This window comes from Lithobates pipiens, unplaced genomic scaffold, assembly GCF_037356315.1.
Source record: "Lithobates pipiens isolate NorthernLeopardFrog02 unplaced genomic scaffold, aLitPip1_a1.2 Scaffold_1, whole genome shotgun sequence".
NCBI classification, from domain to species: domain Eukaryota; kingdom Metazoa; phylum Chordata; class Amphibia; order Anura; family Ranidae; genus Lithobates; species Lithobates pipiens.
Window position 1 is genome coordinate 57,026,871 of NW_027507685.1, and position 24,780 is coordinate 57,051,650.

Below are 24,780 nucleotides of genomic sequence, written 5' to 3' on the forward strand. Positions count from 1 at the left end.
TTTTGTGCATCGAGGGTCAGTATCAAGGCTGGGTGGGATTTTAATTATTTAACAGGTCTATCGTGTCTATGGTCCGTCTAGTGTTGTCGCCTGTGTGTCTGGAAATCACAAAGCCTACCTGGTCTTTGTGTATTAGTCTGGGTATTAAATGGTATAGTCAGTTGGCTAGAATCTTTGTGAATATCTTATAGTCAGAATTAAGAAAAGTAATGGGCCTGTAGTTGTCTGGGATGAAGGGGTCATTACCGGGTTTTGGGATCACAGAGATATGGGCGTGGAGGAATTGGGGTTGAGGTTTAGTAACTTTAAAGAGGGAGGCATAGAAGGAGATCAGGTGTGGGCTTAAAATTGGTAGAAAGGTTTTACAGTATGAATAGGGCAGGCCATCCAGACCAGGGGATTTTTGAGTTGGAAGGTTTTTAATTACGCCAGCTAGTTCCTCGGGGGAGTCAAATTTCTCCTGTGTAAAGTTGTAGTGGGGATCTGATTGTAGGCAATTGTACAGTTTATGATAGAATTCTACGAAAACTTTAGACATAGTGAACAGACAGTATGTAGGAGTACCATCAGGTTGCCTCAAAAAATCTGGGTGTGAGTGAAAGGGGCGGGGTTTTCAGTTTATTTACCAACATTCTGTGGGGTTTGTTCGAGTACTCCTAAAATGTCTGTTTGGACCAGAGAAGGGATTTATAATTTTTTTTTTCATATCTATCTGGTTTGATTTCACAAAGAGATAACAGCTAGTCACCATGGGGAAGGAAAGTAAAATTTTCTCAGCTTTACGGATTTTGGACAGGATAGAAGAACTTTGAAAAACCATGTCTAGTTCTTATTGTATTTCTGAGGAAGTTTTAGATTTTTTGTTTTGTAGACAATAATAGACTAACAAGGGTTTGGTAGAATTGTCTTTGAAAGGGTTTTTATTGTCCAGTCCAGGTGGGAAGTCAGAGTTGTTTGCTAAAGAAGATAAGGGGCTGGTTGACGAGGAGAGTTTGTGTTTGACTTTAGTGAAAAATCTTTAGAGTAGTATATATTAAGGGATGTCCTTTAATATTAAGAGGGGATTGTCCAGGATCTGTCCAAGGTAAGTGTTGTATGGCAAGTTTTAACCAAGATTTTTCAAGGTTGGCCCAGTCCTTATAGTGGTCGTGACAAGGACAGTCTATTAATCTAGATAAGTGTGTCGCAAAGTAATACTTCTTGAAATCGTGGAGGCCTATTACTCCTTTTGATTTGGGTAGTTGCATCATTATTGTGGTCTTTTTTTTTGCCCAAATTTCTCCGAATGAAGGCTAAATGTTCAAAGAACGGAGAAATTTCTTATGGGCAAAAAAAGACCACAATAATAATACCCAGTAATACTGTGCAATGAGTCGGGGTCTAATTCTGTTAGCTAAAATTTTTGCTAGAAGTTTTAAGTCTAAGTTTAAAAGAGATATGGGCCTATAGTTTGTGCATTCATTGGGATGTTTATTTGGTTTCGAGATCACTGTGATGTATGCTAGCAGGAATTCTTTAGATGCTTTTTGACCTGTGACGATAGCATTTAAAGCTTTTGTCAATGGTTCGGTTAGGGTGGTTTCAAACATTTTGTAATACTGGGAAGTAAAGTCGTCAGGTCCGGGACTTTTCCCTGTTCTTTGATGGCGTTTAGGACTTCCGACGTAGTAATGGGGTCTTCCAGAGTAGCTGTATCAACTTGAGTGAGAGTTGACATGCTGCAATTATTTAGGTAAGCTGTGATTATCTGTTTTATGTCTCCCGAAAAGTGTGTTGTGTTTTTTTGAGGTGATATGTTATATAGTGAGGTATAAAAACAATGGAAGATTTCCGCTATTTTGATTGAGTCGTTGTCATGGTGCCATCTTTATTACAAACACCGTGGATGTTGTTAGATAGTTTTGTTTCTTTTAAAGCTTTTGCAAGAATTTTGCTTCCTTTATCACCGTGCTCATAATAAATCGACTTCCTAAGAAATAATGATCGCTTTGTTTTGTGATAAAGTAAGTTTTATAGGGCTTTTCTGGTGTGTGTAAGTTCTTAAGTTCTTGGTCCATCTTTTGGGCATGGGATTGTTTGTGAATGAGTTCAAGGTTAAATATTTTTTGCACCAGCTCATTAATCTTTTTCCCTTTTTTTTCGTGAACCCCATTTAATTAATTCTCATGCTTTTGTGGGCTTCCCAGGTCGTCAGTGGTGAGATGTCTGGTGTGGTATTTGTCTGAAAGTAATTTGTAAGGGAGTTCTGGATCTTTGGATTTCTGGGTCAACTAGTAATGCGGCGTTAAGCCTCCAACAGAATTTCCTCTGGTGATTTCTGTTTGTAAATAGTTTGATCGAGATTAGTGCATGGTCTGATAAATTTATGGAGCCTATTTCAGCATTTTCAAGGTCTGCTAGGTCTCTTTGAGTGATAAAGAGATAATCGATTCTTGTGTATCGTTTGTAGGGGTTGGAATAAAACGTATAATCTTTTCCTGTGGGGTGTGATGTTCTCCATGTATCAATTAGGGTCATGGATTTCAATAAAGTTTTTATTTTTGTCAGAATTTTATATGAAATACAAGATTTGCCTGTGGATGTGTCCTGATTTGGATTCAGAGGGATGTTGAAGTCTTCTCCTAAAAGAACACAGCCCTCAGCAAAGCTTTTCATTCATCAATTATCAGTTAGCAAGAGGTGACATGTGATTTGTTTGGAAAATGCGACTGGTTTTCCATTCATGGAACCTTTCAAAAATATGTATCTGCCTTCTGCCTTCTGGATCAATTAATTGGTGTTCTGTATGGAATGATGTCCCTTTGCTGAGGAGAATTGAAACTCCCTTAGTTTTAGCATGCGGGTTCGTCACATGAAATGCTTCAGTAAAATAGTTATTCGTTAGTTTAGGTATTTGGTGACCTTTAAAGTGTGTCTCTAGTCTTGAAGGTATACTATTTAATGCTTACTTTTTTTCAGTTTGTGTAATACTTTTACTTCTCTTTTCTGGTGTATTTAAGTCATTTATGTTGTGTGAAATAATCCTGGGAGATCTTCTCAAGCCCAAGTATGCCATATTGTTTGAGTATAGGAGTTTTGTGGGGTAAGGTAAAAGGAGAGAGTGGGGGGGGGGGGGGGGGGTAGGAAAAAGAAGAAGAAGAAAATAAGAGGAAAGGAAGTTTAGGTTATGAAAGAAGGGGCTAGAGTAGGTTATCTGTGGATCACATCCGTAGATGCCTAGTTGACACCCAGGGTTGTTTGGGTTGTTAGAAAAAGTGTTATTGGTAGTTTCAAATAATTTTAGAATATTTTCTGGAGAGGGTTAGTGAAGAGGTGTGTAAGATGTAAATGTTGTTATCTAGATTCACAGAAAAATATCTGGTGAAATTATTGAGTGAAATAGATTGTTTCATTAATCAGTGAGGTGTAGTCTCAATGAATTGTATCTATATCAAGGAGTTTAGATATACAGAGCAATCATCTTTATTTCTCATAGAGCAGTGGGGTTCTTGATTTTTGTCTGGTAGCCAATTATTAATTTATATTTTAATCCTAAAGAATACATTGTGATATCTTGGGATATATAAAGTAAATAGTTGTTAGTCGGTGGAATTAAGGTTTTATCTAGTATCTGTAATTAAGTTTGTCTCCCTAATAACTTTTATTAGATAATATCTTGATGGAACTATTTTCTAAAACTTGGGAACATTAGTAACTGCGTTAAGACTCAGTAAATCTTTAAACATTAAGCATTAAATATCAAACCAAGATCATAACACATAGGAGGGGTATATAAAGTGATCAAGGATACAAAAGTGTTTTGATAAAATAGGGTGAGAGAATGTGTTCCCAATTTGCAAAGGAGAAGGAAGTGAGCAATCCTTTGCGTTATCCAGATGATTTAATACTGATTTTCATAAATAAGTGTTTTAATATTGTGGTGATCTTGTATTGTATGAATTGTAGTATGGTATTAATTTTCTCCCTTCTTTGGCTTATTTAATAAGAACACACTGCTCTCCTTTATCGATGAAGCCAAAGTAATAGAATTACTGGTGATTATATAGCTGGTGAAGGAAGGGGCGGAACATTTATATTAAAGTTCTTCCCCCCCCCCCCTTTTCTTCCTGTTGGTAGTAAGTAGTACAGGAAAGAGTGGACGATTAGCATATATCTTCCTTTCTTTGTTCGTGAGTATAAAGTGTGAGGTATCTGGTATAGAGTTTACATGAATTGAGGTTGCTTGTTTAAATGTCTGTACCTTTTTCACTGTGATCCTTTGTTTGTGAAGAGTATATAATTTAGAAGAAAGTCATACCTTTTCTTCCATGTATCTTCTGTTGTTTCCATATACTCACAACTATTTAGATCTGAGTTTAGAGCTGGGTGTACAAGGGAATTGCACTGTCAATCCTTGAAGGCCGTGTTAGCCAAGTCTGCGGAGTTAAGTGTAGCATCAACTCGGTGCAACCACAAGAAAAAAAAAGGAACAAGTTAGTACAAGTATAGTAAGTCCTTGAGTTATATGCTTCTGGCGAATAAAGTTTATCCCGTTTTTATACCCAAGGTGTTACGGTATATACATGCATGCTTAGAAAGGAGTGGGTTCCTTTGATCCTAATATATGTGTTTCTTGGTAGTTTAGATGATGTTATTTCTGCAATAAAAGTCTGTTCCTATTGTAGAGATTCAGCATGTAATATTGTGTAGGAAGATTTTTAATACACTGCTGTCATCTAGTGGTGAGTTATGAAATCACCTTTTAGGAAATAATGGAAAATTCCTATCAAAATACTTACCGTAATTTTCCTTTCCTGATGGACTCCATGGCAGCAACGTGTGGGTTAAGTCCCGCCTCCACTACCCATAGGACACTACTCCCATAAATCTTTGCTCCCTGCCCCTGGCCGTGTTCGGTAACTAGCCTACTCCAGCCATTTGGGAGGGAACTCCTGCTGCCATGGAGTCCATCAGGAAAGGAAAATTACGGTAAGTATTTTGATAGGAATTTTCCATTTTCCTGACAGACTCCATGGCAGCAACGTGTGGGAAATAACTCGCCAAACACACCCGGGTGGGCAAAAATGCTGAACAAAAGATTTATTTAACACTGTCGGCCGACAGGACTTTCAAACCAAAATCAACAGAGGATAAAGACGCTGGCTCAACACAATAGTGAGACATGAAAGTATGAATAGAAGACCAGGAGGCCGCTCTGCAGATTACATCAGGTGCAACGTGGCGCGAAGCCGCCCATGAGGTTGAGAGACTTCTGGTAGAGTGAGCTGTAACCGCCTCAGGAGGAGCCAAGCCCTTCTCTCTATAAGCCCATTGAATTGCCTGAACCACCCAAGCAGCGATGGATCTAACGGAGGCCTTGGCGCCTCTACTTTTCCCGTTAAATAGTACGAAGAGGAAGTCAGATTGACGAAAAGAAGCTGTAATATCCAGATATTGTTTTAGAGTAACTCCCAAATCGAGTGGATGTGGATCTTGACTTCCAGCAGAATTGAAGGTAGGAAGAGTGATTTCCTGGTTTTCATGGAAAACAGAGGTCACCTTGGGATTTGTCCCCAACATCGGAATTAGGACCACCCTATCTGGAAAGAAGGTGAGAAAAGGTTCCTTTGTACCTAGAGACTGAATTTCGGAGATTCTCTTCGCCGAAGTTATGGCTACCAGAAAAGAGGTTTTAAGGGTTAATTCTCTGATTGAGAGCGTTCTGTCAAGTTGAGAGAAGAAATCTAGAACCAATGGAAGGTCCCATTTGGGGAATCTAGGCTTCCTTTGTGGCCTAAGCCTGACTGCTCCTTTGAAGAATTGTTGGACCAAGGGATGATTGGCCCATGCGACTCCAGAAAAAGCTGAAATTGCTGAAACCTGGACCCGGAGAGAACTAACCGAAAGGGAGATATCCAATCCTGATTGCAAGAAGCTTAAGACGTCCCGGACTGTCAGGGTATTACAGGAACTGGACCTTGAAGACAAGTGATCTGCAAACTTCGCCCAAATTCTCTCATATACCCGGTTAGTACTGCTTCTTCGAGCACTAAGAAGAGTGGGAATGACTTCTTCAGGACAGCCTAAAGCCTTCAACCGTCCCCTTTCAAAAACCAAGCCTTTAGGCGCAGGTGATCCGGGCAAGGATGTAATCTCGACCCTTGGGACAGAAGGTCTGGCCTGGATGGTAAAGGAATTGGATCCCTGACACTGAGGAGCATCAGAAGCGGAAACCAGGGTCTGTTGGGCCAATAGGGAATTATGGCTATCACTTCTGCTGACTCTGACCTGAGTCTCCTCAGGAACTGATGAATAATAGGAGTTGGGGGAAAGGCATAGGCCTTGTGGAACCACCATTTCTCTGTCAAGGCATCCACCCCGTAAGCTTGAGGATCCCTGTACCTTGAATAATACTTCTCCAGTTTTTTGTTGCAAGGGGAGGCAAACAGGTCGACTCCTGGGGAGAGCCCCATTGTCAGGATCCAGTTGAACACTTCCTCGTGGAGAGACCACTCGTTGTTGTCCAGAAGTATCCGGGAAAGAAAGTCTGCCTGAACGTTCTGAATCCCTGGGACATAAGATGCTGTCAGATCCTTCAGGTTCCTCTGAGCCCAGGTCATGATCGGTTCCACCTCCTGGAGAAGGGATAGACTTCGGGTACCCCCTTGCCTTCTTATGTACACCACTGCTGTGGTATTGTCTAGCCTGAGTGAGACCGAGGCTCCTGAAATCAGATGCCGAAAGGCTAGCAGAGCTTGAAAGGCTGCCCTTAACTCCAGGATGTTCGACACCGTCCCTCTGGAGGGGAGAATCCAGGTGCCCTGAGCCACTTCCACCAGACAGTGGGCGCCCCAACCCCTGTTGCTGGCATCTGTTGTTATGGTGACCCATGAGATGGGGAGAATGGAATGGCAGTTGCAGAGATTTTCCCGTTGGAGCCACCACAGAAGGGAATTCCTCATGGATAAGGTGATCCGAATCAGCTGGGTTTTGTTGCCTGACCATTGATGAAGGAAACCCTTCTGAAAGGGCCTCATCCTCCACTGTGACCACCTCACCATCGGGATTGTCGCTACCATAGTGCCTATAATTTTCAGGCACTGGAGAGCCTGGAGATGAGAGGCAGAGAGGGCTGGACGGATTCTGTCCCTGACCACTGACAACTTCTCTTCTGGTAATGAGATGGTGCCTCTGACAGTGTTGAATAGGGCCCCTAAGAACACCAGCCGCTGAGATGGGACCAGCTGGCTCTTCTCCAAGTTCAAGATCCACCCGAATTCCTGTAGGGTGGAGATGACCTGCTTTCTGTGTACTAGAAGTTGATCCTTGTCTTGAGCCAACAACAGAAGGTCGTCTAGGTAGTGATGTAGATGAATCCCTTTGGTTCTCAGAAGAGCTACCACTGCCAACAATACTTTTGAAAATACACGAGGAGAAGTTGATAGCCCGAAGGGAAGGCAAGTAAATTGAAAATGGCTTTCGCCCACGGAGAAGCGGAGATACTGCTGGTAATTTTCTGCAACTGGGACATGAAAATAGGCGTCCCTGAGGTCTATGGAGACCATCCAGTCCCCTGCTTGGACAGATTGTTGAATTGTGGATAAAGACTCCATCTTGAATTTTTCTTTTTTGATAAAACTGTTCAAGTGGGTTAGATCTATGACCGGCCTCCAGGCCCCGCTCTTTTTCCGGACCATAAACAAAGGAGAGTAGATTCCCATGCCTCGCTGAATGACTGGAACATGGATAATGGCGCCTTGAGCCAACAAAGATTCCACGTAGGCTAGAAGAATTAGCCTTTTTTCGTCTGAGGCCGGGAGAGAGGTGGGGACCCATCTGAGTCTGGGAGATTCCTTGAAGGTCCAAACATGACCTGAGGAGACGGTCTTGACGGTCCAGAAGTCTTGGATCGAGGCCGCCCAGACATGGCGAAAGTGGAAAAGACGAGTCCCCACCTGCCCTGTCTGAGCGGGCCCAACCTCAAAAGGATTTAGTTGGTTCCCTCTCTCCCTTCAAATCACTTTTTGTAGATTTTTTAAAAGAGGATTGTCTTGATTTCCAGGACCTGGAAAATTCACGGCCTGGTCTGTAACTGCGAGCTTCCCTGGCTCGTTCCTGGTACTGTCTCTTTGGAAAAGACCTTCTCTGGGCTTGCAAACGCCGGTCCTGGGGGAGGAACCCCGACTTCCCACCAGTGGCTCGGGTAATAGCCTCATCCAACTTATTGCCGAAAAGGGAGGACCCTTCAAAGGGGATGCGGCACCATACTTGTTTTGAGGCTGGGTCTGCCAGCCAGGGGCGGAGCCAAAGAGCCCGTTTAGCCGTAACAGAAGAAAGCATCACCCGAGCCACCAGGCGTATAATGTCGATAGAGGCCTCCCCAAGAAAGGCGGAGGCCAGCCTAAGCTCTTGGATAGGCGAGCTCTTAGCTGTATCTTCAGAGATATTTCTAAGTGTCTCATCTACACTATCTGTCCATATCTCCATTGCTTTGGACATAGCGGCCAGAGCTAGCGCTGGCTTACAGGCCATTCCTGCTGTGAGATACACTCTCTTCAAATCAGCATCAATTCGTCTGTCCAGAACGTCCTTAAAAGACACGGTATCCTCTAAGGGAAGAGTGACATGTTTCACCAGCCGCATGACTGCTGCGTCTACCAATGGCGCTGACTCCAAATGCTTCACCTCTTCTTCATTGAAAGGATAGAGTTTCGAAACCTTTGATAGCATGGAATTTTTCTTCTCCACCTTGCCCCATTCATCTGTGATAATCTCACCTAGCTCAAAAATAAAAGGAAAATTAATCCGTTCCTTCTTTAATTGCTTAAAGAATTTTCTTTGTTTGGAAGGAGCAGCCACAGAATCTTCCCAGTTCAGTGTCTCTCTAACAGCTCTGACCAGAGGAGGCAGTAGAGCGAAATCAAAGCCCACACAGGGATCACTTTCATCAGAGTCACTGTCAGATATGGCAGCTGAGGGGTGGCTATGCGCAGAGGATTCCCAAGTATCCTGCAGCTGAGTCTCCCTTCCTGGAGAAAGTGGCGGCTCTGCCGGGGGAACATAGGACTGGCCCTCAATATTTCTGAGGGACTCCTTAACAACTTTTTCCACCAGGGTTTTAGGTTGTTGATCCGCGTCACCCCTTTCATTGGAAGCCTTGGCGTAGCAAGGGTCGCATAAAGATTTTCCTGCCGGTACAAGAGCTCTGCACCCCCAACAGGCACTAGCTGAGTGACTAGATTGAGTCCTCGAGGAGTGCGATCTTTCTTCACTACGGTGTCCTGATCTTGAGGAGGAACCATAATGTTTAGATTTGGAAGAGGAGTGCCGGTGATGCGACTTGGAGGAGTCGCTCCCTCTATGAGAGCTGCGATGCTGTTCTGACCTGGAAGGGCTGAAAAAGGAACAAGACAAGAAACCACAAGAGACAAGACATCAGGACAGAGCTAACAGATAAATACCCCTCCCCCACCAGACCTTCAGGTGATCATTAGAAATACCTTTTATGAGAGGGCTGGCCACAAGCAGGCGGTAAGGAATCCATGTCCTCAGCGATATCCATACGCGCTGAAAAGATGACAAGGGATCAGTGCAAGGGACAGGGAAGGGATAGCCTCCCTATCCCAGAATGCCACTTACCAGTGGATGCAACACAGAGGCAGGGGGAAGTCACCGCAACAGCCCGCAAGCATTCCCAAAGCTTGCAGACAAATTCCACATTTAAATAGCCCGCCCCTGTGATGTCACCGCCGCGCCTGTGCGCATGCGCGAAACAGCGGCAATTTGCCGCTATCGCGCATGCGCGAAACCAAGCCTCGATCTCAACCGCGTTCGCGCATGCGCAGTACGGCCGAAAACGCAAACCCGGAAGTAGAACGGCGGCTGGAACGCGGAAGAACCAGCCGCCATGCCTGCACATACAAACAAACAGAAACAAACGAAGACAGATAATAAGATACAAAAACTGCTGCCATAAAGAACTTTTAGAACCTCTCACCACTCCCACCACGATCGATCACTCGGCCGAAGATAAGGTAAGATGACACCGGACTTTCCAGGGGGCAAAACAGGTCACCTGCTAATAGCTGGCTATCCGACCAATGCGCAGCCTGCCTGCCAGTGGCCAGGACATGGGCTTCTTCACAGCGCCTCTTCCACTGCCCACTCCATACCCTGCTAATAGCTAGGGCTTAGCGGAGTAATGCGACTTTCCAGACCCAGAGTCGCAGACCGGCCGACCTCGATCGTGGGGATGATAAATCTTCAGGTAGGAAGACCACTTCTGGGTCCTTCGGAGGAGGACAAAAAAAGAACACGGCCAGGGGCAGGGAGCAAAGATTTATGGGAGTAGTGTCCTATGGGTAGTGGAGGCGGGACTTAACCCACACGTTGCTGCCATGGAGTCTGTCAGGAAAATGTTTTTTAACCAGAACGAGCAAAATCAAACTTGTTCAGAGAAAATATTGTTAAACTGGGAACATATTAAACTGTAGAATGTTTTTTGTATGAGTATATAGCATGTCATTTACTCGCGACAATTCTACTGCAATGCCATAGTTGCCAACATTGTAAAAAAAAAATCCGGGACACTTTTTTTTTGGCTGTAGGTGGAGTCAGACTATAATTAGGGGGTGGAGCATACATTCGTAAGTGTGGCATGGGGAAAAGAAAACTGTCAATGGGAGTGGTTTATGCAAAATCGTGGGCATGGCTTAAATGGGCGTGGCTCAAATGGGTGTGGTTAGAGTTTGAGATGAATGAGGGATGGAGAGGGAAAGGGGGGTAGAGGGAGAGGGATGGAGGGACAGCAGCCCCAGATCCTACACCACAATAGCAATGTGTATTCCAGAGTTTAACAATCAGCAGATAAAGATACTCCAAACACCTGGTGTTAGCACTTCAATCATCCCGCCACATGGTTGTTATGGTGTCAGGATGATTGAAGCACGTTATTTCTGTTATTACATTGTAATATAAAATTAAATCATTCAACTCACCATAATGCATAATCAGTGGGACCCTTGAGCGTGTCACCTGCCACGTCGCCTGCCACCAGGAGCCATCAGGTGCCCCAGCAGAGTCCGTCCTTACATCAGGTGGCCCAAGCAGAGTCCATCCTTACATCAGGTGCCCCCAGCAGAGTGCCTCCTTCCATCAGGCATTCCCAGCGGAGTGCCTCTGTCAGGAAAGGTTCCCTCCGCTGGTAATATCAATCATTTGGCATGCAGTACTGCGATCCACCAGCAGGTGTCTCCTGCTGGAATTATGTAATCTTTGGTCCGCAGTACTGGTGTCCACCAGCGGAGGGATCCTGGCAGTGTGGAGCAGGTATTGCCCTCTGCAGTCAGGCGTCACATGACTGACAGCAGCCATTATAAATACCCGGCAAGTTCATACACACCTTGCCTTGGTATTGTCCTTGAGCCCTGACCTGCAGCCTGTTTGTTACCTGATCTCTGATACCTGATCTCTGATACCTGATCTCTGATACCTGATCTCTGATACCTGATCCCTGATACCTGATCTCTGATACCTGATCCCTGATACCTGATCCCTTTCTCCTTGTCCCCCCATCTGCTGACTTCCTATTTATGACCCCGGCCTGGCTTGACTACGATTCTGGTACTCCCTTTTGTTACATATACTGGTTTATTTGCTTATCTTCACTGTTAGGTTGTTTGGCTTGTTCACTTAGTTCGTATTGGTGGTGTGTTCACATTTATATGCGTTTGCTTAATAAATTTACCTTCACTTATTTGTGTCTGGTTCACTTTGTCGCAGTCACACAGTTCTGGTCACATCTGGTTCATGACAGCCTCTTTGCATCAGGTGTCATCAGGACAGTACCTCTTACATCAGGTGTCCCCAGCAGAGTGCCTCTTACATTAGGTGTCCTCAGCGGAGTGCCTCTTACATCAGGTGTCCTCAGTGGAGTGCATCTTACATCAGGTGTCCCCAGCGGAGTGCCTCTTACATAAGGTGTTGTCAGGGCTGGCTTAGCCCTTCCTCCTCTGGGCTGGCCGCTCAGCTGTCGGCTAATTGCCAGCTCTCTTCTCTTTCCACAGTTACCAGCTGTTCCCGATTATGCTCGCCTGATCTGCCTATTTAAAGCCTTCCAGCACACTCTTTCCTTTGCCTTCGCGTTTTAGAAATGATTAGAAATAATTAGAAATAAACTCTGCATGGTTTGAGATCACCAGGTCCAACAGAGCTTCATTCCTCATTCAGTCGGGGCCTCTATGAACTTTTAATAAGTTTATACATTTTCCCTTTAAATGTTCCTGCTGTGCCATTACCCCAGTTCATCTCCAGTTAGTTACAATTCCCCATTATTATCACAGTCCAACCCCTTGCAGCCCTTTCTATCTGTGCAAGGAGCTGAGTCTCTTTATTAACACTGGGTGGTCTATAACAAACTCCAATGATTAATAAATAAAAAATAGTGCAGTGCAAGAAATATCCATAGATTAAAAAAACATATAAATCTTATAAAATATATAAAAGAAAGTACAAATAAATTTCCATAAAAAGTTATTAAAAAAGATCCCGGATGTTGGAAAGTGGTGTCTCTAGATTATACAGTACATGCAGGTGTTATGTAATGTGCAAGACCTCCACCATACACAGAGATGGCCATCTTTAGCATATAAGTTGTACCCTAATGAAAAGTCAGCCCAGTGCTCTAGAAACCCAAATCCTTCCCTCTTACACCAGGTCTTTAGCCATGCACTCAGGTCTCCAATCTCCCCTTGTCTTTTCCGTATTGCAGGAAATATTTTAGAGAATATTACCTTGGAGGTCCTTCCCTTCAAATTGCAGCTTGGTTCTTTAAATTGATTCTTAAAGTAGAACTATAGGCAAAACTTTTTGACAAGTATTCTAATTCCTCACCACTAATTGAAAATTTAAAAAAATGATTTGCCTTTAGTTAATGTATACTTTAAGGTGCTTCTGCTTTTCATGTATTCTATCATCAGTTTCAACATGGACCAAGACAGCTAGGTTATGCTCTGCCCCTCCCAGTAATTTATCAACCCGGTCCACCACATGCCGATTCCTGATGGAGTAATGAATACAGAGCTGCATTTTAATGCTTCTTTTATATCTGTTCAGGTCAATTATTAACTCTTAATACTTGAACTAACCTAAAAATACAATACATTAAAGAGAATAAATTACACACAGGTGGACTTTATTTACTGTCAAAATACAGTGAAAACCCCGGCCTTCTTCCACTATCTCAGCGCTATAGAGCTAATGTTAAGATAATATAGACCATAATATACATCACAGTGATTCAATAAACCGCAGTGATTGAAAGTGTCAGCTGCCGCTTAAAATGCAATAAATTGTCAAAAACCAGTTCATACAATATAATAAAATGTCCACAGGTGCTTCAATAAGTACCCCTGATTACTAAAGCAGTGCTACCGTCATTACTTATTATGCCCAGCTTTCATATGATAATAACACATGAGAAAGATGAATGACAGATGGTGATAAAAGTCCAGAGACACAGATGGTGATCCTAATGTGGTATTGAAGATGTGCACCTTACACCAGAATCCTTAAGCCGTGTGTCACACTCCCCTTAGGGGTTCTCACTCACCAGAAAGCAGAACACATCAAGCCTTGATATGTTACCAACGGATGTCTTCCCCGTCATAGAGGGTGTCAAAGCTTGACTGGATATCCCATAGGTGCTCAGATAGAAAAAAGGCCCAAAATAGCATAATTCCATTTTCTCATCCTTATTCATCTCAAATGACAGGCTACATAAAATCTGACAGTAAGATGGTTCTTATTTCATCATTTAAAAGGCGTTATTCACAGCACAGGAAAGGTACGAGACCCTCAAACGTTAGGAAAACAGCATCCGACGTTTACTTCTGGTTGTCTCTTTCCGATGCGTTTCGTCATCATGACTTCCTCTAAAGGGCGTCTCTATTTACTAATTAGGTAACTTCTGAAGGCAGTTGGTTCCACTAGATTTTAGTTAGGGGTATCAGAGTATAATTATGTGCCACTTTGTATCACATAAAATCCCAATAAAAATACATTTAAATTTTTGGTTGTAACCTGATAAATTGTGGAAAATTCCAAGGGGTATTAATACTTTTTCAAGGCACTGTAGTTGGACTGATTTGCTAAAACAGTTGAGAGTCTTCACACAATTAATTGCGTGAAAATTCACTTAAATTATTCATTTAGGTGCAGAACAAATAAGTACATTTTGTTTTCACATTAGTGAAAGTTGATGTGAATATTCACACAAGCTTTAGTAAACCAGTGGAGTTGTGCTATAATGGATATATCATGCTTATCTGACCACTTATACCTCATAGTCCATTTTCTGTGGCGAGAGGCCCGGTGTTGGTGTGTGGTGGAGGATTTCATAGTTCACCTTGTCATATTTACACTGTGGGTGATGCCATTTCTTGGAACATGGACTCTTTACGCTCAATAACAGTTGACTTTTAATTCCATAGATGATGTTTGTATTTCTAGCGCTGCATATCTTTATACCTTTTTTTTTATATTGTTACCTATATTTTATGCTAGCTGCTGAATAGACATTAGCGCAGTGATTAATTTTATTTATAAACCAGCCTCATTGTCTCAACTGGAAGCAAAGGAGATTTTCTTATGAAATGCAGCAGCATGTATTGGGTGATAGAATCCAGGAAGAGCAGCCGCGCTGCCAGGACCAGCATGGAACCCGTCATATCCAGGTACCTGCATTCCACACTGGTCCCGGGATCATGGCTGCTCTTCCTGGATCCTGTCATGCAGCTCCTCATAGCTGGTTGGCTGGAATACATGCTGCTGCTGCCACATCTCATAGGAAAATTTCCTGCATGATGCCACATGCTTATTAATGAGCATGTTTACTATTAAATTCCTGTGAGTGTTTTTAATCATTCTTTGGGTTACTAAAGTTAAAGTCTTGGTTTTATTGCACTTCCTTATGTTCTGATAATCACTGAATGAACGTGATGTCCTGGCCCCTCAGACTAAGCATGTAAAATGTTATATTCTCTTGCAGAAACCATAACAACATCTATACAAGATGCATTTCCTAATGCCATGCAGAAAAGACGGGCTATTATCACAACATGCTGCTGTTGTGTTCTGTTTCTTCTTGGATTGGTCTGTGTAACTCAGGTATAGCTGTTGTAGTATCACCGATCTCCCTTGTACCATCCAATTTTCGCAATTTCATGTCACAATTCAGCTGGACCACAGAAGATTCACGATAACAATAAATGGTTCAACGAAGATCCAAACAAAAAATAAATCCTGCCTGCAAATACCTTTACCTAAAAATGCTCTTCTCAGGGATCGGAATTTTGATTGGCCAGACCAAGATGACGTCACTCCTGCGCATACGTGGGAGTTCATTTATCTTGGCAGATGCCGAAATTGTACACTGAGCTGCAGCTGCACAGCTCAGTGTATAGTGAAGGCAGGCAGGTAAGAAGCTTTAGGCCCGGTTCACACTAGTTCACACTAGTGCGGTGCGAGAACCCTGCGAATCCAGTGCTTATTCCAGCATCGCACCAGTGGTTCATACTGAGATCTATGAACCGTTGCGGGCGTTAATGTAAAGTTAACGACACCCCCAGATCAGTTGGCAGATCATAGTGCGAACTGTGAAATGATGCAGGAATCGGTGTGCGTAGGTGTGAACACCCATACAATCCGATCCCAGTGCAGACCAAAAAAATGGTCCTGCACCACTATGGTGCGAATGTGGTGCGATTTCAGCCATACAGTTTGTATGGCTAAAATCGCATCGCACAGACATCGCAGTGATCTGAACAGCAATGCGGTGAGCATCACATGTGATGTCTGGAATCACTAGTGTGAACCGGACCTCAATGCTGCTTCTGCTTGTTCACAATCTTTTATTTTTCTTTTAAATTTAAAGTGGTTGTAAAGCCTTAAGGTTTTTCATCTTAATGCCTTCTATGCATTAAGGTGAAAAACCTTCTGTGTTGTAGCTCCCCCTCGGATCACCCCTTTATTCTTACCTAAACCCAATCCAATCCAGCGATGTGCATGAGTGCAGCGGCTCCAGCTTCTGTCGCTCTCCTCATTGGACAGATTGATAGCAGCAGAAGCCATTGGCTCCAGCTGCTATCAATCAAAAGCTGTGAGGGGTAGGGCTGAGTCCCGCTGTCTGTGTCAATGGGCGCAGCAGCAGAACTCGGGAGCAAGCATGCATTGGGTGCCCCCACGGAAAGCGGCTTTCCGTGGGGGGGCACCTGATGTAGAGGAGGGGCTTGGAGTGCCGGCAGGGGATGCCAGAAGAACAGGATTGGGCTGCTCTGTGCAAAATGCTTGCACAAATCAGGTAAGTATAGGCATGTTTGTTATTTAAAAAAAAATAATTGAACGTTTAAAACCACTTTAAGTTCCACTTTGTGAAATGTGTTTACGGTAAAACAATGCCAAGTAAAATTAAATAATAATTTTGATTACATAGACTTTACGGCACCTGTGCAACACCAGGATATAAATGATTGTGTTATCTTTGGGCCAGTATCTTGTTTTAGTGTGTTAATGTTAACACTGAGCCCGGGTTCACACTGTAGCGATGTCAGACAGTGCATGTGAGTCGCACCTGCACTGCAGGGCTGATGCGATGTCTGTGCAATATAAGTTCAGCCATACAGGTGTATGGCTGAAATCGCATTGGATTTGCATAAAAAAAAGGCGCAGGGACATTTTTTCCCCCGCACTGGAATCGGATCGCATGGGTGTTCTCACCCAATTAAATTTGATTATTGTCTGAATCCAGAGTTCGCACTGTGATCTGTGAACCGATCTGAGGGTGTCATTAACATTTTATTGACACCCGCAGCGGTTCACAGAGGGCAGTTAGAACTGCCTGCAGGAGGGATACGATGCGGAAATCGACGTTGAAATAGTACTGGCTCCTGCATCGCTACAGTGTGAACCTAGGGTAAGTGATGCCTAAATAGAGATGCATCTAGCCTTTGGGTAAGAAAGGAAAATGAAGGCATACTTCTGGGAAGACATCCATGGACACCCTCCCAGAACTAGAGAGCCACGTTGTAGTCGTCTTTCGGCTATGGTGCTTTATTGAGGCGGTTAATGAAAGTTATTAGTAGTGATGGACGAACTTCCGACGGGACGTTTCGCGAACGCGAAACGCGAACGGACACAAACGTTCGCGAAAACGACCGTTCGCCGCGGGCTCCATTGACTTCAATGGGAGGCGAATTTCGCAAACCTTTAGGTCGAATTTGCGGCCACGGGGTAATTATTAGGGGGTAGCACGTAGTCCCACCACCTGGACAATAGCATAATACATGTATGAGGTGAATTTGGGATCGATAACTACAAGCATTTTTTTTTTATTTGGGAAATTGTTCTGACAATTCAGGACTATGGAGCTAATGAAGGCAATGGAGGAGAGGGAAGGTCAGGGACCAGGGTAGGCAAACAAGAGGGTGCAGGAGATACAGAGCACTGACAGCAGCACCGTAATACAGAGCACTGACATCAGCACCGTGACATACAGCGCTGACAGCAGCTCCGTGACATACAGCGCTGACAGCAGCTCCGTGACATACAGCGCTGACAGCAGCTCCGTGACATACAGCGCTGACAGCAGCTCCGTGACATACAGCGCTGACAGCAGCTCCGTGACATACAGCGCTGACAGCAGCACCGTGACATACAGCGCTGACAGCAGCTCCGTGACATACAGCGCTGACAGCAGCTCCGTGACATACAGCGCTGACAGCAGCTCCGTGACATACAGCACTGACAGCAGCTCCGTGACATACAGCGCTGACAGCAGCTCCGTGACATACAGCGCTGACAGCAGCACCGTGACATACAGCGCTGACAGCAGCTCCGTGACATACAGCGCTGACAGCAGCTCCGTGACATACAGCGCTGACAGCAGCTCCGTGACATACAGCGCTGACAGCAGCTCCGTGACATACAGCGCTGACAGCAGCTCCGTGACATACAGCGCTGACAGCAGCTCCGTGACATACAGCGCTGACAGCAGCTCCGTGACATACAGCGCTGACAGCAGCTCCGTGACATACAGCGCTGACAGCAGCTCCGTGACATACAGCGCTGACAGCAGCTCCGTGACATACAGCGCTGACAGCAGCACCGTAAGCAGCCCCAGGAGGAAGTCAGCACAGCACAGGGATGGTGTGATCCCCTCATAATAAGAACCCCCAGGAGGAAGTCAGCACAGCACAGGGATGGTGGGAGCCCCTCATAATAAGAACACCCAGGAGGAAGTCAGCACAGCACAGGGATGGTGGGAACCCCTCATAATAAGCAGCCCCAGTAGAAATATGACACCGCTCAACCTCTTCAAAGAGGAGGGTAGGGGCATATAGTACGGTGTGCTTTTTTGGGTCAGGGAAGTGAGCCAAATGAATTAAGAAGGTCTGTGTGCTTGATTCCAAAAATTGTTTATAGACATATACATGGTCTACTGATCACATGTGTTGAATTCCTCCGAGATCCATGCCTCATTCATTTTTAGAAATGTGAGGTAGTTAACACTGTGGTGAGCTAGGCGAGTACGCTTATCGGTCACAATCCCCCCTGCTGCGCTGAACGTCCTTTCGGACAGGACACTGGATGAGGGGCAAGCCAACAGTTCGATTGCAAATTGGGCAAGCTCTGGCCAGAGGTCAAGCCTGCCCACCCAGTAGTCTAGGGGTTCATCACTCCTCAGAGCGTCCACATCGGCCGTTAACCCAATGTAGTCGGACACCTGACGGTCTAGGCGTTCCCTGATGCTGGATCCGGATGACACCTGTCGATGGGTCGGCTGAAAGAATGACCTCATATCCGAAGTCACCAACACATCTTCAAACCGGCCTCTTCTTGCAGGCGCTGTTGGATTGGTACCCGCAAATCCTTCTCTGGGAGTGGGAATTGCTCCTCTGCCAGCGCACGCAAAAGCAGAATGCAGCATTTCTCGAAGCAAGGCCTGGAAGTGCTGCATTCTGACAGCCCTCTGCGACGGCGGTAACATTTCCGCCATTTTGTGTTTGTACCGGGGGTCTAAGTACGTTGCCACCCAGTACTGGTCCTTGACCCTCATGCTTTTTATACGGGGGTCCCTATTAAAACACTGGAGCATGAAGGCCCCCATTTGCACTAAAGTGGAAGCGGTGTGGTGGCCTGGCTCCTGCTCATCATCCAGGATAATGTCGTCCTCTTCATTCTCCTCTCCCCATCCTCGCACAACAGGGATCCCAGAAAGGTTTAAAGCATGCTCTTCTTGCTCCTGCTCATCCGCCCCGGCACCATCCTCCTCTGACTCCTCATCAGACTCCTGTTGTTGACTTGTCTCAGATAGAGTAGCCCCCCCTGGGAATTCATCCAGCATTGCGACTTCCTCATCTTCCCGCTCCTGCTCCTCCACAGCCTGATCAATGACACGACGCAATGCACGCTCCAGAAAGAAGGCATAAGGTACCATGTCACTGATGGCGCCATGGCTGCGACTGACCAGTTTGGTGATCTCCTCAAATGGCCGCAGAAGTCTGCATGTGTCGCGCATGAGCAGCCACTGGCGCGGTGAAAAAAAACCCAGCTCCCCAGAACCGTTTCTTTCGCAGAGTTCATACAGGTAGACGTTAACTGCACGTTTCTGCTGGAGCAGCCTATCAAGCATATAGAAGGTTGAGTTCCATCGCGTCGGGCAATCGCAAATAAGACGTCTGACCGGCAGATGGTGTCGCCGCTGAATGTCAGCAAGGCGAGCCATGGCCGTGTAAGATCTTCTGAAATGGGCCGAGATTTTCCTTGCCTGCCGCAAGATGTCCTGGACCCCAGGGTATTTGACAAGGAATCGCTGCACGACCAAGTTTAAGACGTGTGCCATGCACGGCACGTGCGTGATTTTGCCCTGTTTCAATGCGCTAAGCAGATTGGCACCGTTGTCACACACCACTTTACCAACTGTCAAATTGAGCGGTGTTAGCCACTCATCTGCCTGTGAACGCAAAGCTGAAAGGAGTGCCGGGCCAGTGTGGCTCTTTGCTTCCAGGCACAACAGACGCAGCACGGCATGGCAACGTCTCACCTGGCATGTGGAATAGGTTCTGGGGAGCTTGGGCGGTGCAGTGGAAGAGACGCTAGCAGCGGAAAAGGAGGAGGCAGCTGAGGAGGAGAGGGAGGAGGATGGAGTAGGAGGAGGAGAAGAAGAGTCAGGCCTGCATGCAATCCGTGGCGGTAAAACCAAATCTACACGGGTGCCACGGGTTACATGCTTGACGGCCGTCAGAAGGTTCACCCAGTGGGCAGTAAAACTGATATACCTTCCCTGCCCGTGTTTGCTAGACCACGTGTCTGTGGTCAGATGTATCTTGGCACCGACACTGTGTGCCAGAGATACATTCACTTGCCGCTGAACATGGCCATATAGCTCTGGGATGCCCTTCTCTGAGAAATACTTCCTTCCTGGGACCTTCCATTGTGGTGTTCCAATGGCCACAAATTTGCGAAAGGCCTCCGAGTCCACCAGTTTATATGGCAGTAGTTGGCGGGCTATGAGTTCTGACAAGCCAGCCGCCAACCGTTGGGCAAGAGGGTTATCCGGCGTCATCATTTTTTTACGCTCAAACATTAGGCCCACGGAAGCCTGCCTTTTTGCAGAAAAATGTGAGCTTGGCGTGATGGAAGGTGGAGTGGAGGACAATTGTGAGGAGAGAGGAGAAGGAGAAGTAGAAGACGAGGCTGGACGGTGAGAGCCTGCAGTGTGGCTTTGTGTGTTCCGTTGCTCCCACTGGGCTCGGTGATGGCTGCTCATGTGCCTTCTTAAGGCGGTCGTCCCTAGGTGAGTATTGGGCTTACCGCGACTAACGCGTTGACTGCAAAGATTGCAGATGGCAACGCTATTGTCAGCAGCGGACACGTTAAAAAAAGCCCACACTGCGGAGCCATGTGCCGGTGTCCTGGGAGCGCCAGATGTGACCGTACATGGTCGATGACTCGCTCCTGATACATTTGCAGTCTGCTTTGTCCCTGCTGTGCAATGTAAGTCATTGCTGCTTCTCCTCCCTATCTGCTGGTCCATATCTCCCTCTGAACTCCCCTCCTCTTCCTCTCTTGTGGGCACCCACGTGACATCACTAGACACGTCATCATCAACGTCACCTTCCCCACCGCTATAAGTAGAGTAGGCAGCAACACCGGGGACCAACCTCCTCCTTGGGCTGATCTGGGTACTGGCGTCAGACTGCTGAGTAGCGCTTGTTGCTACCTCCTCTTCCTGATCCAATACCAAGAGTGGCTGCGCATCAGAAATGTCCTCTTGATATGGATCGGAAAATAATTCCAGTGACTCAAGCGGAAGGTATGTGGTGGTGGTGGTGGTGGTCGTGTTGTTGGTGGTAGTGTCTTTGGGGGTGCACATAGCAGAGAGTGAAGAAGAGGGTGCAGATCGAGAGGATGAGGAGGGTGCAGAAGAGTAAGGCTGAGCGAGCCACTCAACCAAGTCTGGTGCATCCTTTAAAGTAATTGAACGCACCTTCTGCAACTTCCCACTTTGGCTCAAGCCTGTTGCTCCTGCCCTACCCCTACCACCCCTGCGGAAGGGCCTGCCTCTTCCTCTGCATGTCATTTTTTAAATGACCCTGTGACAAAACTCTTAGTCCCTATACCGCTGAAGGACTGCTGCAGTATAGGTGAGCGGTCAGCAGTGGTGCACGTCAACCCTATCTATTGTGGACCTATAGCGGTCCTTACAGAACAGCAGACTGTACCGCACTCAAGCCTATGTACCGTAGCACCCTATACCAAGTTACCAGTCCTTATAAGAACTTTTGTGGACCAAGCAGGTTGTGTATTAGTGTTTAGCAGACTGTACGTCAGTCCCTATACCGCTGAAGGACTGCTGCAGTATAGGGCAGCGGTCAGCAGTGGTGCACGTCAACCCTATCTATTGTGGACCGATAGCGGTCCTTACAGAACAGCAGACTGTACCGCACTCAAGCCTATGTACCGTAGCACCCTATACCAAGTTACCAGTCCTTATAAGAACTTTTGTGGACCAAGCAGGTTGTGTATTAGTGTTTAGCAGACTGTACGTCAGTCCCTATACCGCTGAAGGACTGCTGCAGTATAGGGCAGCGGTCAGCAGTGGTGCACGTCAACCCTATCTATTGTGGACCGATAGCGGTCCTTACAGAACAGCAGACTGTACCGCACTCAAGCCTATGTACCGTAGCACCCTATACCAAGTTACCAGTCCTTATAAGAACTTTTGTGGAACAAGCAGGTTGTGTGTTAGTGATTAGCAGACTGTACGTCAGTCCCTATACCGCTGAAGGACTGCTGCAGTATAGGTGAGCGGTCAGCAGTGGTGCACGTCAACCCTATCTATTGTGGACCGATAGCGGTCCTTACAGAACAGCAGACTGTACCGCACTCAAGCCTATGTACCGTAGCACCCTATACCAAGTTACCAGTCCTTATAAGAACTTTTGTGGAACAAGCAGGTTGTGTGTTAGTGATTAGCAGACTGTACGTCAGTCCCTATACCGCTGAAGGACTGCTGCAGTATAGGGCAGCGGTCAGCAGTGGTGCACGTCAACCCTATCTATTGTGGACCGATAGCGGTCCTTACAGAACAGCAGACTGTACCGCACTCAAGCCTATGTACCGTAGCACCCTATACCAAGTTACCAGTCCTTATAAGAACTTTTGTGGACCAAGCAGGTTGTGTATTAGTGTTTAGCAGACTGTACGTCAGTCCCTATACCGCTGAAGGACTGCTGCAGTATAGGGCAGCGGTCAGCAGTGGTGCACGTCAACCCTATCTATTGTGGACCGATAGCGGTCCTTACAGAACAGCAGACTGTACCGCACTCAAGCCTATGTACCGTAGCACCCTATACCAAGTTACCAGTCCTTATAAGAACTTTTGTGGACCAAGCAGGTTGTGTATTAGTGTTTAGCAGACTGTACGTCAGTCCCTATACCGCTGAAGGACTGCTGCAGTATAGGGCAGCGGTCAGCAGTGGTGCACGTCAACCCTATCTATTGTGGACCGATAGCGGTCCTTACAGAACAGCAGACTGTACCGCACTCAAGCCTATGTACCGTAGCACCCTATACCAAGTTACCAGTCCTTATAAGAACTTTTGTGGAACAAGCAGGTTGTGTGTTAGTGATTAGCAGACTGTACGTCAGTCCCTATACCGCTGAAGGACTGCTGCAGTATAGGTGAGCGGTCAGCAGTGGTGCACGTCAACCCTATCTATTGTGGACCGATAGCGGTCCTTACAGAACAGCAGACTGTACCGCACTCAAGCCTATGTACCGTAGCACCCTATACCAAGTTACCAGTCCTTATAAGAACTTTTGTGGACCAAGCAGGTTGTGTATTAGTGTTTAGCAGACTGTACGTCAGTCCCTATACCGCTGAAGGACTGCTGCAGTATAGGGCAGCGGTCAGCAGTGGTGCACGTCAACCCTATCTATTGTGGACCGATAGCGGTCCTTACAGAACAGCAGACTGTACCGCACTCAAGCCTATGTACCGTAGCACCCTATACCAAGTTACCAGTCCTTATAAGAACTTTTGTGGACCAAGCAGGTTGTGTGTTAGTGTTTAGCAGACTGTACGTCAGTCCCTATACCGCTGAAGGACTGCTGCAGTATAGGGCAGCGGTCAGCAGTGGTGCACGTCAACCCTATCTATTGTGGACCGATAGCGGTCCTTACAGAACAGCAGACTGTACCGCACTCAAGCCTATGTACCGTAGCACCCTATACCAAGTTACCAGTCCTTATAAGAACTTTTGTGGAACAAGCAGGTTGTGTGTTAGTGATTAGCAGACTGTACGTCAGTCCCTATACCGCTGAAGGACTGCTGCAGTATAGGTGAGCGGTCAGCAGTGGTGCACGTCAACCCTATCTATTGTGGACCGATAGCGGTCCTTACAGAACAGCAGACTGTACCGCACTCAAGCCTATGTACCGTAGCACCCTATACCAAGTTACCAGTCCTTATAAGAACTTTTGTGGACCAAGCAGGTTGTGTATTAGTGTTTAGCAGACTGTACGTCAGTCCCTATACCGCTGAAGGACTGCTGCAGTATAGGGCAGCGGTCAGCAGTGGTGCACGTCAACCCTATCTATTGTGGACCGATAGCGGTCCTTACAGAACAGCAGACTGTACCGCACTCAAGCCTATGTACCGTAGCACCCTATACCAAGTTACCAGTCCTTATAAGAACTTTTGTGGACCAAGCAGGTTGTGTATTAGTGTTTAGCAGACTGTACGTCAGTCCCTATACCGCTGAAGGACTGCTGCAGTATAGGGCAGCGGTCAGCAGTGGTGCACGTCAACCCTATCTATTGTGGACCGATAGCGGTCCTTACAGAACAGCAGACTGTACCGCACTCAAGCCTATGTACCGTAGCACCCTATACCAAGTTACCAGTCCTTATAAGAACTTTTGTGGAACAAGCAGGTTGTGTGTTAGTGATTAGCAGACTGTACGTCAGTCCCTATACCGCTGAAGGACTGCTGCAGTATAGGGCAGCGGTCAGCAGTGGTGCACGTCAACCCTATCTATTGTGGACCGATAGCGGTCCTTACAGAACAGCAGACTGTACCGCACTCAAGCCTATGTACCGTAGCACCCTATACCAAGTTACCAGTCCTTATAAGAACTTTTGTGGAACAAGTGAGTTGTGAATGTTTAGCAGACTGCAGCAGAAGGGCAGCAGTCAAGTATAATATCCTTTCTATATTTGGAAGAAAGAATATTATACATG

General features: G+C 46.0%; 1 protein-coding gene across 1 annotated transcript in view; it reads left to right on the forward strand.

Moving 5' to 3' along the window:
• Window positions 1–24,780, forward strand: part of LOC143923602 (sodium- and chloride-dependent neutral and basic amino acid transporter B(0+)-like) — a 126,301-nt gene that overhangs the window by 92,428 nt on the left and 9,093 nt on the right. The window contains exon 10 of the mRNA XM_077447431.1: window positions 15,026–15,144. Coding sequence (XP_077303557.1) covers window positions 15,026–15,144 — 119 coding nt within the window. The remainder of the gene's footprint in view (window positions 1–15,025; window positions 15,145–24,780) is intronic.